Below are 14,088 nucleotides of genomic sequence, written 5' to 3' on the forward strand. Positions count from 1 at the left end.
TAGACGTTACTACTTTCCTAGCCTGTATCAGGGTAGGAATAACCTTGTTCGGAATGCCCTTACGAGCTAAGATCTGGCGTTCAACCTCCATGCTGTCAAACGTAGCCGTGGTAAGTCTTGATAAGCGAACGGCCCCTGTTGCAGAAGGTCCTCTCGAAGAGGAAGAGACCTCGGATCTTCCAACAGTAACTCCAGAAGATCCGCGTACCAAGCCCGTCTTGGCCAGTCTGGAGCAATGAGGATCGCCTGAACTCTTGTTCTTTTTATTAGTTTGAGAATCCTTGGGATGAGTGGAAGTGGAGGTAACACATACATTGACTTAACACCCACGGAGTTACCAGGGCGTCCACCGCCACTGCCTGTGGGTCCCTCGACCTGGAACAGTACCTCCAAAGCTTCTTGTTGAGGCGGGAGGCCATCATGTCTATTTGAGGTACGCCCCAAAGACTTGTCACCTCTGCGAACACCTCTGGGTGGAGGCCCCACTGTCCTGGATGGAGAAAGCGTCTGCTGAGGAAGTCCGCTTTCCAGTTGTCCACTCCCGGAATGAAGATTGCCGACAGCACCACAGCGTGCTTTTCCGCCCAGAGGATGATTTTTGTTACCTCTGACATTGCAGCTCTGCTCTTCATTCCACCTTGTCGGTTTATGTAGGCCACTGTCATTACATTGTCCAATTGAACTTGAATGGCCTGATCTTTCAGAAGATGTGCCGCTTGCAGAAGACCTACAAGTACCGCTGAGCCCTCCGGAGCGCAGCCTGTCAGAGCTGCGCTCCTACCCTTATGCCGCCATTTCCCGCCGGTGACCCGCTTACCGGGGCACCGGCGTCATACTCACCACTCCATCTTCTGGCTCTGTTAGGGGGTGGCGGCCGTGCTGCGGGAGTGAGCGGTCGCCTCGTGGGCTTGCAATCATCACCCTAAGGAGCTCAGTGTCCTGTCAGTGGAGATAGGAGTCATTAACCTCTAGGGTTGGATCCTACTCCCCCCCCCCCAAAGTCCCTGTACCGAACGCTTTTAAAAAATAATAAAACTAGAAAAACTCCTAGGAGCTCTCCTAGTTGTGACCGGCTCCACCGGGCACATTTTCTAAACTGCGTCTGGTAGGAGGGGCATAGAGGGAGGAGCCAGCCCACACTATTAAACTCTTAAAGTGCCCATGGCTTCCAAGGGACCGTCTATACCGCATGGTACTAATGTGGACCCCAGCATCCTCTAGAACGTAAGAGAGAAAAAAATTCTATAAAAAAGGTGACTGGGAGTTATGAAAGGAAGTATGCAGCAAACAAAACATACTTAATTGAAAAGAAAAAAAGAGACGAGAAGATATCTATGGCTGGTTTAAGTGCACACACTTTTATATTTGTGTGGATCAGTTTTTAAAACTCTCCTACTACAAGGAGTATAATAAAGACATCACTTTCGTCTCAGACTTCATCACCGTAGGAGGAAAAGTTAAGACAAAATAAGCCTTAAAATGACAGTATGTGTATTATAGTGTGCCCTACTATACTAAAATGTTTGTGTAAGTGATCAAAAGATTGCATTTCTCAGAACAAGGTGCAAGGTCACCCCTGATCGTACACACACTACATGGACAAAAGTATTTAGCCACACCTGTTAATTATTGAATTCAGGTGTTTCAATCAGACCCGTTGCCACAGGTGCATAAAATAAAGTGCATAGCCATGTAGTCTCCATTTGCAAACATTTGTGATACAAAATGCGTCGTTCTGAAGAGCTCAGTTACTTCAAGCATGGTACTGTGATAGTGGCAACATGATGGTTCGTGAAATTTCATCCCTGCTGGATACTCCACAGTGAACTAAGTGATATTATTAGAAGGTGAAAGAGTTTAGGAACAGCAGTCATGAAGCGGAAGACCACGTAAAATCACAGAGCATGGTCTACAACTGTTAAGGCGCATGGTGCGTAAAAATCACCAACACTGCTGATTTCATAGCTGAAGAGTTCCAAACTTTCACTGGAATTAATGTAAGCACAAAAACTGTGCGACAGGAGCTTAATGGAATGGGTTTCCATGGCAGAGCAGCTGCATGCAAGCCTGACATCACCAAGTCCAATGCCAAGTATTGGATGGAGTAACGTAAAGCACACAGACACTGGACTGTGGTGCAGTGGAAACGTGTTCTGTGAAGTGACAACTCACGTTGCTCTGTTTGGCAGTCAGATGGGCGAGTCTGGGTTTGGAGGATGCCGAGAGAACATCACCTGTCTGACTGCATTATGCCAACTGTGAAGTTTGGTGGAGGAGGGATAATGGTATGGGATTGTTTTTTCAGGGTTTGGGCTAGGCCCCTTATCTCCAGTGAAAGGCAATCTTAATGCTTCAGCATACCAAGATGTTATAGACAATGCTATACTTCAAACTTTGTGGCCACAGTTTGGGGAAGGCCATTTTCTATTCCAACATGAGTGTGCCCCAGTGCACAAAGCAAGGACTACAAAGCCATGGTTTGAGGAGTTCAGTGTGAAAGAACTAGACTGGCGCGCACAGAGCCTTGACCTTAACTCCATTGAACACCATTGGGATGAACTGGAATGGAGATTGCGAGCAAGGCCTTTTAATCCATCATCAATGCCGGACCTCATAAATGCTCTACAGAATGAATGGGCACAAATTCCCACAGAAACACTTAAAAATCTTGTGGAAAGCATTCCAAGAAGAGTGGAAGCTTTTATAGCTGCCGAAGGGAGACAAATTCCATATTAAAGTATATGTATTTGAATACAATGTCATTACAGTCCCTACTGCTGTAATGGTCAAGCGCCAGAATACTTTTATAGTGCATGATCTGAGTTCCTACACATTCTATTCCTGGAAACATAACACATACTTGTGTCCATTTCTGCCGTCCTTCAAGGAGTACAAAGTGTGTGTTGTCCTCTAAAGACTGGAAGAACTCTTCAGTGTCAACAATAGTGCCATCTTCCTCCAGCACTAAGGTCACCACGCTAGCAGCTATAAACAGAGTTTCAATGGCCTGAAATAAAAAAAAATGGATACTTAAAATATTGCACTCGTATGGAATTTACAAATTAAATCTGGCCACACATCAGACCAACTTTCATCCAACTATTTAAATAGTTGGTTAGTTGAAATTAAAATCTGGTAAAAGTATGAGAGCAAATCAGCCATCTGCTCCCAAACATTGGAAAACGGACAAAACGGTTGTTCAGACAAGTTGTTTAAAACAAACAGATTTAACCAACCTGACTGAACGTTTTAGTCTGTTTTCCGGAGTTTGAGAGCACATTACAGATTTCATTCCAACCAAGTTAACTAGTTGGATGGTTGGAGGACAGTTGGTGTGGTGGTGGTTGGCCAGCTTTTGACAATAAGCAACACATTAGGGTATTTTTGAGGAAAAGTGGTACATTAGCTGTTTCACCATTTTGGCACAACATGGCTGACCACTAATGAAGGAAGTCCACAAAGGCTACTGCTGCAACTTCCTTTGTGGCATTTAGAAGACTTGTTGCCCTACCAAGCATAAGTGAACTTAATCAGGGATGTATCAAATTTTCTCAAGAGTGAAGTGTACAAGTGGAGAAGATGCCCACAGCAACAAGTCACATTCTACCTATCATCTTAACAAAATAATAGTTATGGTAGACCTACTGTTGATAACTCTATTTCTCCCAAGTCCACAGTATCCATAGGATAAATAATAAGAATTTACTTACCGATAATTCTATTTCTCATAGTCCGTAGTGGATGCTGGGAACTCCGTAAGGACCATGGGGAATAGCGGCTCCGCAGGAGACTGGGCACAAAAGTACAAGCTTTATGACTAGCTGGTGTGCACTGGCTCCTCCCCCTATGACCCTCCTCCAAGCCTCAGTTAGGATACTGTGCCCGGACGAGCATACATAATAAGGAAGGATCTTGAATCCCGGGTAAGACTCATACCAGCCACACCAATCACACCGTACAACTTGTGATCTGAACCCAGTTAACAGTATGATAAACGTAGGAGCCTCTGAAAAGATGGCTCACAACAATAAACAACCCGATTTTTGTAACAATAACTATATACAAGTATTGCAGACAATCCGCACTTGGGATGGGCGCCCAGCATCCACTACGGACTATGAGAAATAGAATTATCGGTAAGTAAATTCTTATTTTCTCTGACGTCCTAGTGGATGCTGGGAACTCCGTAAGGACCATGGGGATTATACCAAAGCTCCCAAACGGGCGGGAGAGTGCGGATGACTCTGCAGCACCGAATGAGAGCACTCCAGGTCCTCCTCAGCCAGGGTATCGAATTTGTAAAATTTAGCAAACGTGTTTGCCCCTGACCAAGTAGCTGCTCGGCAAAGTTGTAAAGCCGAGACCCCTCGGGCAGCCGCCCAAGATGAGCCCACCTTCCTTGTGGAATGGGCTTTTACAGATTTTGGCTGTGGCAGGCCTGCCACAGAATGTGCAAGCTGAATCGTACTACAAATCCAACGAGCAATCGTCTGCTTAGAAGCAGGAGCACCCAGCTTGTTGGGTGCATACAGGATAAACAGCGAGTCAGATTTTCTGACTCCAGCCGTCCTGGAAACATATTTTCAGGGCTCTGACTACGTCCAGCAACTTGGAGTCCTCCAAGTCCCTAGTAGCCGCAGGCACCACAATAGGCTGGTTCATGTGAAACGCTGAAACCACCTTAGGGAGAAATTGAGGGCGAGTCCTCAGTTCTGCCCTGTCTGAATGAAAAATTAGGTAAGGGCTTTTATATGATAAAGCCGCCAATTCTGAGACACGCCTGGCTGAAGCCAGGGCTAACAGCATGACCACTTTCCATGTGAGATATTTTAATTCCACAGTGGTGAGTGGTTCAAACCAATGTGACTTTAGGAGACTCAACACTACATTGAGATCCCAAGGTGCCACTGGAGGCACAAAAGGAGGCTGTATTTGCAGTACCCCTTTGACAAACGTCTGAACTTCAGGCACTGAAGCCAGTTCTTTTTGGAAGAATATTGACAGGGCCGAAATTTGAACCTTAATGGACCCTAATTTTAGGCCCATAGATAGTCCTGTTTGCAGGAAATGCAGGAAACGACCCAGTTGAAATTCCTCTGTAGGGGCCTTCTTGGCCTCACACCACGCAACATATTTTCGCCAAATGCGGTGATAATGTTTCGCGGTTACATCCTTCCTGGCCTTGATCAGGGTAGGGATGACTTCATCTGGAATGCCTTTTTCCTTCAGGATCCGGCGTTCAACCTCCATGCCGTCAAACGCAGCCGCGGTAAGTCTTGGAACAGACAAGGTCCCTGCTGGAGCAGGTCCTTTCTTAGAGGTAGAGGCCATGGGTCCTTCGTGAGCATCTCTTGAAGTTCCGGGTACCAAGTCCTCCTTGGCCAATCCGGAGCCACGAGTATAGTTCTTACTCCTCTCCTTCTTATGATTCTCAATACTTTGGGTATGAGAGGCAGAGGAGGGAACACATACACTGACTGGTACACCCACGGTGTTACCAGAGCGTCCACCGCTATCGCCTGAGGGTCCCTTGACCTGGCGCAATATCTGTCTAGTTTCTTGTTGAGACGAGACGCCATCATGTCCACCTTTGGTTTTTCCCAACGGTTTACAATCACGTGGAAGACTTCTGGGTGAAGTCCCCACTCCCCCGGGTGGAGGTCGTGTCTGCTGAGGAAGTCTGCTTCCCAGTTGTCCACTCCCGGAATGAACACCGCTGACAGTGCTGTCACATAATTTTCCGCCCAGCGAAGAATTCTTGCAGCTTCTGCCATTGCCCTCCTGCTTCTTGTGCCGCCCTGTTTGTTTACGTGGGCGACTGCCGTGATGTTGTCCGATTGGATCAATACCGACTGACCCTGAAGCAGAGGCCTTGCTTGACTTAGGGCATTGTAAATTGCCCTTAGTTCCAGGATATTTATGTGAAGAGACGTTTCCATGCTTGACCACAAGCCCTGGAAATTTCTTCCCTGTGTGACTGCTCCCCAGCCTCTCATGCTGGCATCTGTGGTCACCAGAATCCAGTCCTGAATGCCGAATCTGCGGCCCTCTAGAAGATGAGCACTCTGCAACCACCACAGGAGAGACACCCTTGTCCTTGGAGATAGGGTTATCCGCTGATGCATCTGAAGATGCGATCCGGACCATTTGTCCAGCAGATCCCACTGAAAAGTTCTTGCATGGAATCTTCCGAATGGAATCGCTTCGTAAGAAGCCACCATCTTTCCCAGGACCCTTGTGCATTGATGCACTGACACTTGTCCTGGTTTCAGGAGGTTCCTGACTAGCTCGGATAACTCCCTGGCCTTCTCCTCCGGGAGAAACACCTTTTTCTGGACTGTGTCCAGAATCATCCCTAGGAACAGTAGACGTGTTGTTGGAATCAGCTGCGATTTTGGAATATTTAGAATCCACCCGTGCTGACGTAGCACTACCTGAGATAGTGCTACTCCGACCTCTAACTGTTCTCTGGACCTTGCCCTTATCAGGAGATCGTCCAAGTAAGGGATAATTAAGACGCCTTTTCTTCGAAGAAGAATCATCATTTCGGCCATTACCTTGGTAAAGACCCGTGGTGCCGTGGACAATCCAAACGGCAGCGTCTGAAACTGATAATGACAGTTTTGTACCACAAACCTGAGGTACCCTTGGTGAGAAGGGTAGATTGGGACATGGAGATAAGCATCTTTGATGTCCAGAGACACCATATAGTCCCCTTCTTCCAGGTTCGCTATCACTGCTCTGAGTGACTCCATCTTGAATTTGAACCTTTTTATGTAAGTGTTCAATGATTTCAGATTTAAAATCGGTCTCACCGAGCCGTCCGGCTTCGGTACCACAAACAGCGTGGAGTAATACCCCTTTCCCTGTTGTAGGAGGGGTACCTTGATTATCACCTGCTGGGAATACAGCTTGTGAATAGCTTCCAATACTGCCTCCCTGTCGGAGGGAGACGTTGGTAGAGCAGACTTCAGGAACCGGCGAGGGGGAGACGTCTCGAATTCCAATTTGTACCCCTGTGATACTACCTGCAGGATCCAGGGGTCCACTTGCGAGTGAGCCCACTGCGCGTTGAAATTTTTGAGACGGGCCCCCACCGTGCCTGAGTCCGCTTGTAAAGCCCCAGCGTCATGCTGAAGACTTGGCAGAAGCGGGGGAGGGCTTCTGATCCTGGGAAGAGGCTGCCTGCTGCAGTCTTTTTCCCCTTCCTCTGCCCCGGGGCAGAAATGAGTGGCCTTTTGCCTGCTTGCCCTTATGGGGACGAAAGGACTGAGTTTGAAAAGACGGTGTCTTTTTCTGCTGAGAGGTGACCTGGGGTATAAAGGTGGATTTCCCAGCCGTCGCCGTGGCCACCAGGTCCGATAGACCGACCCCAAATAACTCCTCCCCTTTATACGGCAAAACTTCCATATGCCGTTTGGAATCCGCATCACCTGACCACTGTCGTGTCCATAAACTTCTTCTGGCAGAAATGGACAGCGCACTTACTCTTGATGCCAGGGTGCAAATATCCCTCTGTGCATCTCGCATATATAGTAATGCATCCTTTAAATGCTCTATAGTCAATAATATACTGTCCCTATCCAGGGTATCAATATTTTCAGTCAGGGAATCCGACCAAGCCACTCCAGCGCTGCACATCCAGGCTGAGGCGATTGCTGGTCGTAGTATAACACCAGTATGTGTGTATATACCCTTTAGGATATTTTCCAGCTTTCTATCAGCTGGTTCCTTGAGGGCGGCCGTATCAGGAGACGGCAACGCCACTTGTTTTGATAAGCGTGTGAGCGCCTTATCTACCCTAGGGGGTGTTCCCCAACGCGCCCTAACCTCTGGCGGGAAAGGGTATAATGCCAATAATTTATTAGAAATCAGCAGTTTTTTATCGGGGGAAACCCACGCTTTGTCACACACCTCATTTAATTCATCTGATTCAGGAAAAACTATGGGTAGTTTTTTCACACCCCACATAATACCCCTTTTTGTGGTACTTGTAGTATCAGAAATGTTCAAAGCCTCCTTTATTGCCGTGATCATGTAACGTGTGGCCCTACTGGACATTACGTTTGTCTCGTCACCGTCGACGCTGGAGTCAGTATCCGTGTCTGGGTCTGTGTCGACCATCTGAGGTAACGGGCGCTTTAGAGCCCCTGACGGTGTTTGAGACGCCTGGACAGGCACTAACTGATTTGCCGGCTGTCTCATGTCGTCAACAGTTTTTTGCAAAGTGCTGACACTGTCACGTAATTCCTTCCATACGACCATCCAGTCAGGTGTCGACTCCCTAGGGGGTGACATCACTATTACAGGCAATTGCTCCGCCTCCACATTGGGGAGACAGAGGGAGAGTTTGCCAGCACACACCAGAGCGCTATATATATATATATATATATATATATATATATATATATATATATATATATATATATATATATATATATATATATATATATATATATATATATATATATACACACAGGGATAACCTTATATAAGTGTTTCTCCCTTCTATAGCTGCTGTATTTGTATTATCTGCCAATTAGTGCCCCCCCTCTCTTGTTTTACCCTGATTCTGTAGCAGGACTGCAGGGGAGAGTCAGGGAGCCGTCCTTCCAGCGGAGCTGTGAGGGAAAATGGCGCTTGTGTGCTGAGGAGATAGGCTCCGCCCCCTTTTCGGCGGCCTTTTCTCCCACTTTTTTTAGGAAAACTGGCAGGGGTTAAATGCATCCATATAGCCCAGGAGCTATATGGGATGCATTTCTTTAGCCATATAAGGTTTAAAACGTGTTTTATTGCGTCTCAGGGCGCTCCCCCCCAGCGCCCTGCACCCTCAGTGACCGGAGTGTGAAGTGTGCTGAGAGCAATGGCGCACAGCTGCAGTGCTGTGCGCTACCTTATTGAAGACAGGAACGTCTTCTGCCGACGATTTTTCCGGACCTCTTCGCTCTTCTGGCTCTGTAAGGGGGCCGGCGGCGCGGCTCCGGGACCCATCCAAGCTGAGCCTGTGATCGTCCCTCTGGAGCTAATGTCCAGTAGCCAAGAAGCCCAATCCACTCTGCATGCAGGTGAGTTCGCTTCTTCTCCCCTTAGTCCCACGATGCAGTGAGCCTGTTGCCAGCAGGTCTCACTGAAAATAAAAAACCTATTTAAACTTTTACTCTAAGCAGCTCAGGAGAGCTACCTAGCATGCACCCTTCTCGGCCGGGCACAAAAATCTAACTGAGGCTTGGAGGAGGGTCATAGGGGGAGGAGCCAGTGCACACCAGCTAGTCATAAAGCTTTTACTTTTGTGCCCAGTCTCCTGCGGAGCCGCTATTCCCCATGGTCCTTACGGAGTTCCCAGCATCCACTAGGACGTCAGAGAAATTGGGATATGAGGGAGCAACAGCAGATCGGCACCAACGATCAAAGCTTTTGGCCTCCCAGAATGCACCGGGCCAGTCACCTATATCCCCACCTTCTGGCTCAGGCAATTCAGTTGTTTTCCAAAGCTCAAGTCAGGAGCACCATAGAGAGCCCTAATCAGGCGAGAAAAACACACATGCACACCCATCCATACAAGGAAGCAGTTAGTTTGTGAAAGGATCCTCAAAATCAGGTGCGTCAGGGTGCGAGACCTGTGGATCCTGTGAACTTAGGAGAAATAGAGTTATCAACGGTAAGTCTACCATAACTATTATTTCTCCTGCAGGGTCCATAGGTTGTCCACAGGATAAACATTGGGATGTCCCAAAGCAAATTTAGTGGTGGGGAAGCTCCTGACTGGACAGGAGAATCCTTCGCCTGAATTCAGCGTCATGAGAGGCAAAGGTATTAAAGGCATAATGTCTATTGAATGTGTTAATGGAAGACCATGTGGCTGCCTTACATATCTGTTCAGCTGAAGCACCACGTTGTGCTGCCCATGATGGACCTATCTTACGAGTAGAGTGAGCAGAGACATTAGCCGGAATCGAGAGATCAGCTTGAGAATATGCTTCTGAAATAGTCATCCGAAGCCACCTTGTCAGCAGGCCATCCTCTCTTGTGAAATCCGTAGAGAACAAAGTGTGTCTGTCTTTCTGATGGCACACGTAGATCCTTAAGGCACGGACTACATCCAACGATGCATCTCCCGCAGAAAAGTCCGGTTCTTGGAAGGCCGGGACTACAATTTCTTCGTTAAGGAGGAATTTAGACACCACCTTAGGAAGATACCCAGATTTGGTTCTGAGAATCGCTTTATCTGGATTAAAAAATAAATAAATCAGAAAAGGAGGGCAACATATTAATGCCCCTAAATCTGAAACTCTTCTAGCTGAAGCAATAGACAGCAGAAAAGAGAACTTTAGCTGTCAGCCATTTAAGATCCACTTGCTTTAGTGGTTCAAATGGAGAAACTTGAAGTGCCTTTAGGACTAAAATTAAATCCCAAGGCACTGCAGGAGGAACAAAAGGAGGTTGGATGTGAAGCATTCCCTGGAAGAAAGTGTGTAGGTTAGCAATTTTCTTTTGAAACCAGTCAATGCTGACACCTGCACTCACAAGGAAAGCCACCGTAGACCTTTGTCCATTCCTGCCTGAAGGAATGCTAGGACTCTGAAAACTCTGAAAGACCTAGGGTCAAATTTCCAGTCACCGCACCACTGAATATAGGCTTGCCATATTCGGTGATAAAAATGCGAGCTGAGAATGGTTTCCTTGCTCTGAGCATTGTTTGAATTACCTGTTGTGAGAATCCTCTTGCTTTCAGGATGGAAGTCTCATGAGCCACCCCGTCAAAGACAGTCGATCAAGATGTAATAGCAAGGACCCTGGGACAGTAGATCTGTACGTTGAGGGAGTAGGAATTGAGTATCCATCGACAGCCTCTGCAGATCTGTGTACCAATGTATTCTGGGCCAAGCCGGAGATATTAGTATCATGGCGCCCTTTCCTTGTTTTACCTTTCACATCACCCTGCGTAACAGGGCGATCGGTGGAAACACATAGGCCAGACGAAAGTCCCATCTCAGTGACAGGGCATCCACAAAGGTCGCTCTGGGATCCTTTGTTCTTGACCCGTATGCGGGAACTTTGCTGTTCTGACGGAATGCCATTAGATCTATCTCCGGTAACCGCCACTTGTCTACCAGAGTCTGGAAGACCTCAGGGTGTAAAGCACATTCGTTTACATGAATGGCGTGTCGACTGAGAAAATCCTCTTCCCAGTTTAGGACTCCTGGAATGAATAACGCGGACAAGGCTGGATGATGAAGCTCTGCCCACCTTAACGTGCGGCTTACCTCCTTCATTGCGAGTTCCTCCCTCATGAGTGAGGTACGCTACTGCCGTTGCATTGTCCGAGTGAATTTGAACTGGTTTGCCCTGGAGAAGTCCTTTGCCTGAATGAGTGCCATATATATGGCCCGAAGTTACAAAATATTTGGCAGGCAACTTTCTTCCTTGGTCCACTGCCCCTGAAAGCAACTTCTTCCTGACACTGCTCCCCAGCCCCTGAAGACTGGCATCTGTTGTCAGATCTTCCCAATCTGATATCCAAAAGGGTCTCCCTTTGTCCAGATGGACTGTCTGTAGCCACCAGGCTAATAACCGCTTTACTACCAGAGGAAGGACCACAGTATGTTTTCATTGTCTGATGTAAATCATTCTATCTGGAAAGGATCAGACGCTGCAGAGTCCTCAAATGGAATTGAGCATACTCCACCATGTCGAATGTCGACACCATAGATCCCATCACACGCATTGCTGCATGAATGGATACCCTTTGACTGCGTAGCAGCTCCTGAATCCTCGACTGAATTTGATATTTTTTTCAGAGGTAAAATTACTGTCTGAAGACTCAAATCCAACACAGCCCCCACGTTAGTAATCCGTTGTGACAGAACCAGGAACGACTTTGCCCAATTTATGAGCCAACCATGTCTCTGCAAACAAGCTATTGACTGTTGCTTCAGTGTCATCTGCAATTCCCAAGACTGTGCCAGGATTAATAAATCGTCGAGGTATGGAAATATTCTTATTCCCTGCCGACGGAGATAAGCTGCCATAACCACCATAATTTTGGTGAACACTCTGGAAGCTGTGGTCAGTCCAAATAGTAGGGCATGAAACTGAAAATTATGCTGGAGGATGGCAAAACCAACGTAGCGCTGATGGGACAGTGCTATAGGAACATGTAGATTGGCATCCTGGATATCCACGGATACCATAAAATCCTCCTGCTTCATTGCCAAAATAATGGAACGTAAAGTATCCATCTGAAACCTGAGGCACCCAAATGTACTGATATGCGGGGCGGACTAACCCTGTGCTCGGCGTCCCCCCGCATGTCTGAGTAACTGATCGTAGCCGCGCAAAATTTTCAGCGCTTTGAGTTCGGGCCGGAACGACCCATTTGGCTTCTGGACTAAAACCAGGTTGGAATAAAAACCTTGTCCTCGTTGTGCAGGAGAAACTGGAATTATCACTCCTGACTGAAGCAACTCCTGAACTGCCTCTTGCAAAGCCCTGATCTTCGTTTCCACTGAAGATGGGCAAGTGCAAACTTTTAATGAGGGTGTTTCTTGAAAACACCTACAGCACCTGGTATTCCCAGGTGGTTTACCATCCAAGTATTAACCAGGACTAACACTGCTTAGCTTCCAAGATCGATAAGATTGGGCATGTCTAGTGTGGTGTGGCTGTAGATCATAACCATGAGATACAGCTTCTCGCACCCAGGCATCTGTAGTAGACTGCTGTCAGATATGTGCAAACTAAAGAAGTCAGCCTCCCACCCTGGGTTCCCCCAGGTGGAGACCCGCACCATCAGGCTGATGGCTTATCTTCAGATTTGAAAACCGGTCCTCTGGCAGCCAAATACCTTTAGTCTTACTAGACTTGTTGGATTGGAACTATTTGCCATTACCCTTTCCTTTTGCTTTTCCTTGATTTTGAACGGACCAAACAGCTGGAAACTAGGCTTGAATTTATGCGTGAAAGGAAAGTTCACTTTCTTGGAGTCTGCTTCTGACTCCAAAATACTGTTCAATTCTTTACCGAAAAGAATATCTCCAATAAACAAGGATAAGACTCCAGAACCTTCTTGGATTCTAAGTCAGCTTACCATGTACATAACCAACCCGCTTTGCGAGCTGCTACTGCTGAAGCTGATGCCTGAGAGGCAATTGTACCCATATATCCAGGGCCGCTTATCGCTGCCTGTTTCATATGTGCAATATGGGCTTTTTGCTCTCTAGATGCCATTGAAAGATCCTCCTTCAATGCATCAGCACAGGCTGCCACTGCTAACACCATCCAGGCTGAAGCCACAGCTGGTCTAATGACTGCCCAAGACAGGGAAAAAATGTTTTTTTAGAAAACCATCGACTCTCCTATCCGTGACATCATTTATTTATGTTGAAAGCAGAAGTAATGTAAATTTTCGCACCAATCTATGACATGCGAATCTACTTTGGGAGCCACCTCCCTGTTTTAAACAGTCCCCAGCTGGACGAGGATAATTGGAATTCCATTTCTTGGAATTCTAACTTCTTACAGGACGTAACCCAAACCTCTTGCATAATTTCCATCAGCTTTAAACACAGTTGCCTTAGTTTTTAACACAGCCTCTGCTGCCTCCTCTAAGGGTAGAATGGCTTACATAGCACTAATTAGCTCAGGTATGTCCACTGAGCCGAGACCTTCCTCCAAAGTGCAATGAGTCCTCATCCTCCGATGAATCCTCATCTAAAACATGTGTAGACTGTGAAGATGTTCATGTCTATGTGATTTACTTATCACTAGCTTTTCAGCCTGCTTTTGTTGAGAGACTGCCAATTCCCGAGGTGGATAAACCTCAGAATGAATGTTGCATGTAAGGGTTAATAGGGTAACCTATCCCTGGTATAGGAGCTGGCATTATGTGCTAAGCTATATTGGATAATGTCTGTGCAAAGTAGCCCATGAAGCTGAACCTGTGCTTGCCTCGGTTATTTTAGAGGCTTCGGTGACAAACATTTTGCACATAATCCCTTTTGAACCAGATCCTGATAGGTTAACCCAGCTTCGCAAGACAAACATGAAATCAGTGTTGGTGCTGCTGTGGAAAGTATATTTTCCTCACCC

The 14,088-nt window shown here is 46.9% G+C and overlaps 1 protein-coding gene and 1 pseudogene across 2 annotated transcripts in view; both read right to left on the reverse strand.

The window, feature by feature from the left end:
* Positions 1 to 14,088, reverse strand: part of CIDEA (cell death inducing DFFA like effector a) — an 81,216-nt gene that overhangs the window by 42,187 nt on the left and 24,941 nt on the right. For both annotated transcript variants that reach the window (XM_063923435.1, XM_063923436.1), the window contains exon 3: positions 2,861 to 3,007. In XM_063923435.1, the coding sequence (XP_063779505.1) occupies positions 2,861 to 3,007 (147 nt within the window). The remainder of the gene's footprint in view (positions 1 to 2,860; positions 3,008 to 14,088) is intronic.
* On the reverse strand, positions 12,553 to 12,670 carry LOC134930441 (5S ribosomal RNA; annotated as a pseudogene).

This window comes from Pseudophryne corroboree, chromosome 5, assembly GCF_028390025.1.
Source record: "Pseudophryne corroboree isolate aPseCor3 chromosome 5, aPseCor3.hap2, whole genome shotgun sequence".
NCBI classification, from domain to species: domain Eukaryota; kingdom Metazoa; phylum Chordata; class Amphibia; order Anura; family Myobatrachidae; genus Pseudophryne; species Pseudophryne corroboree.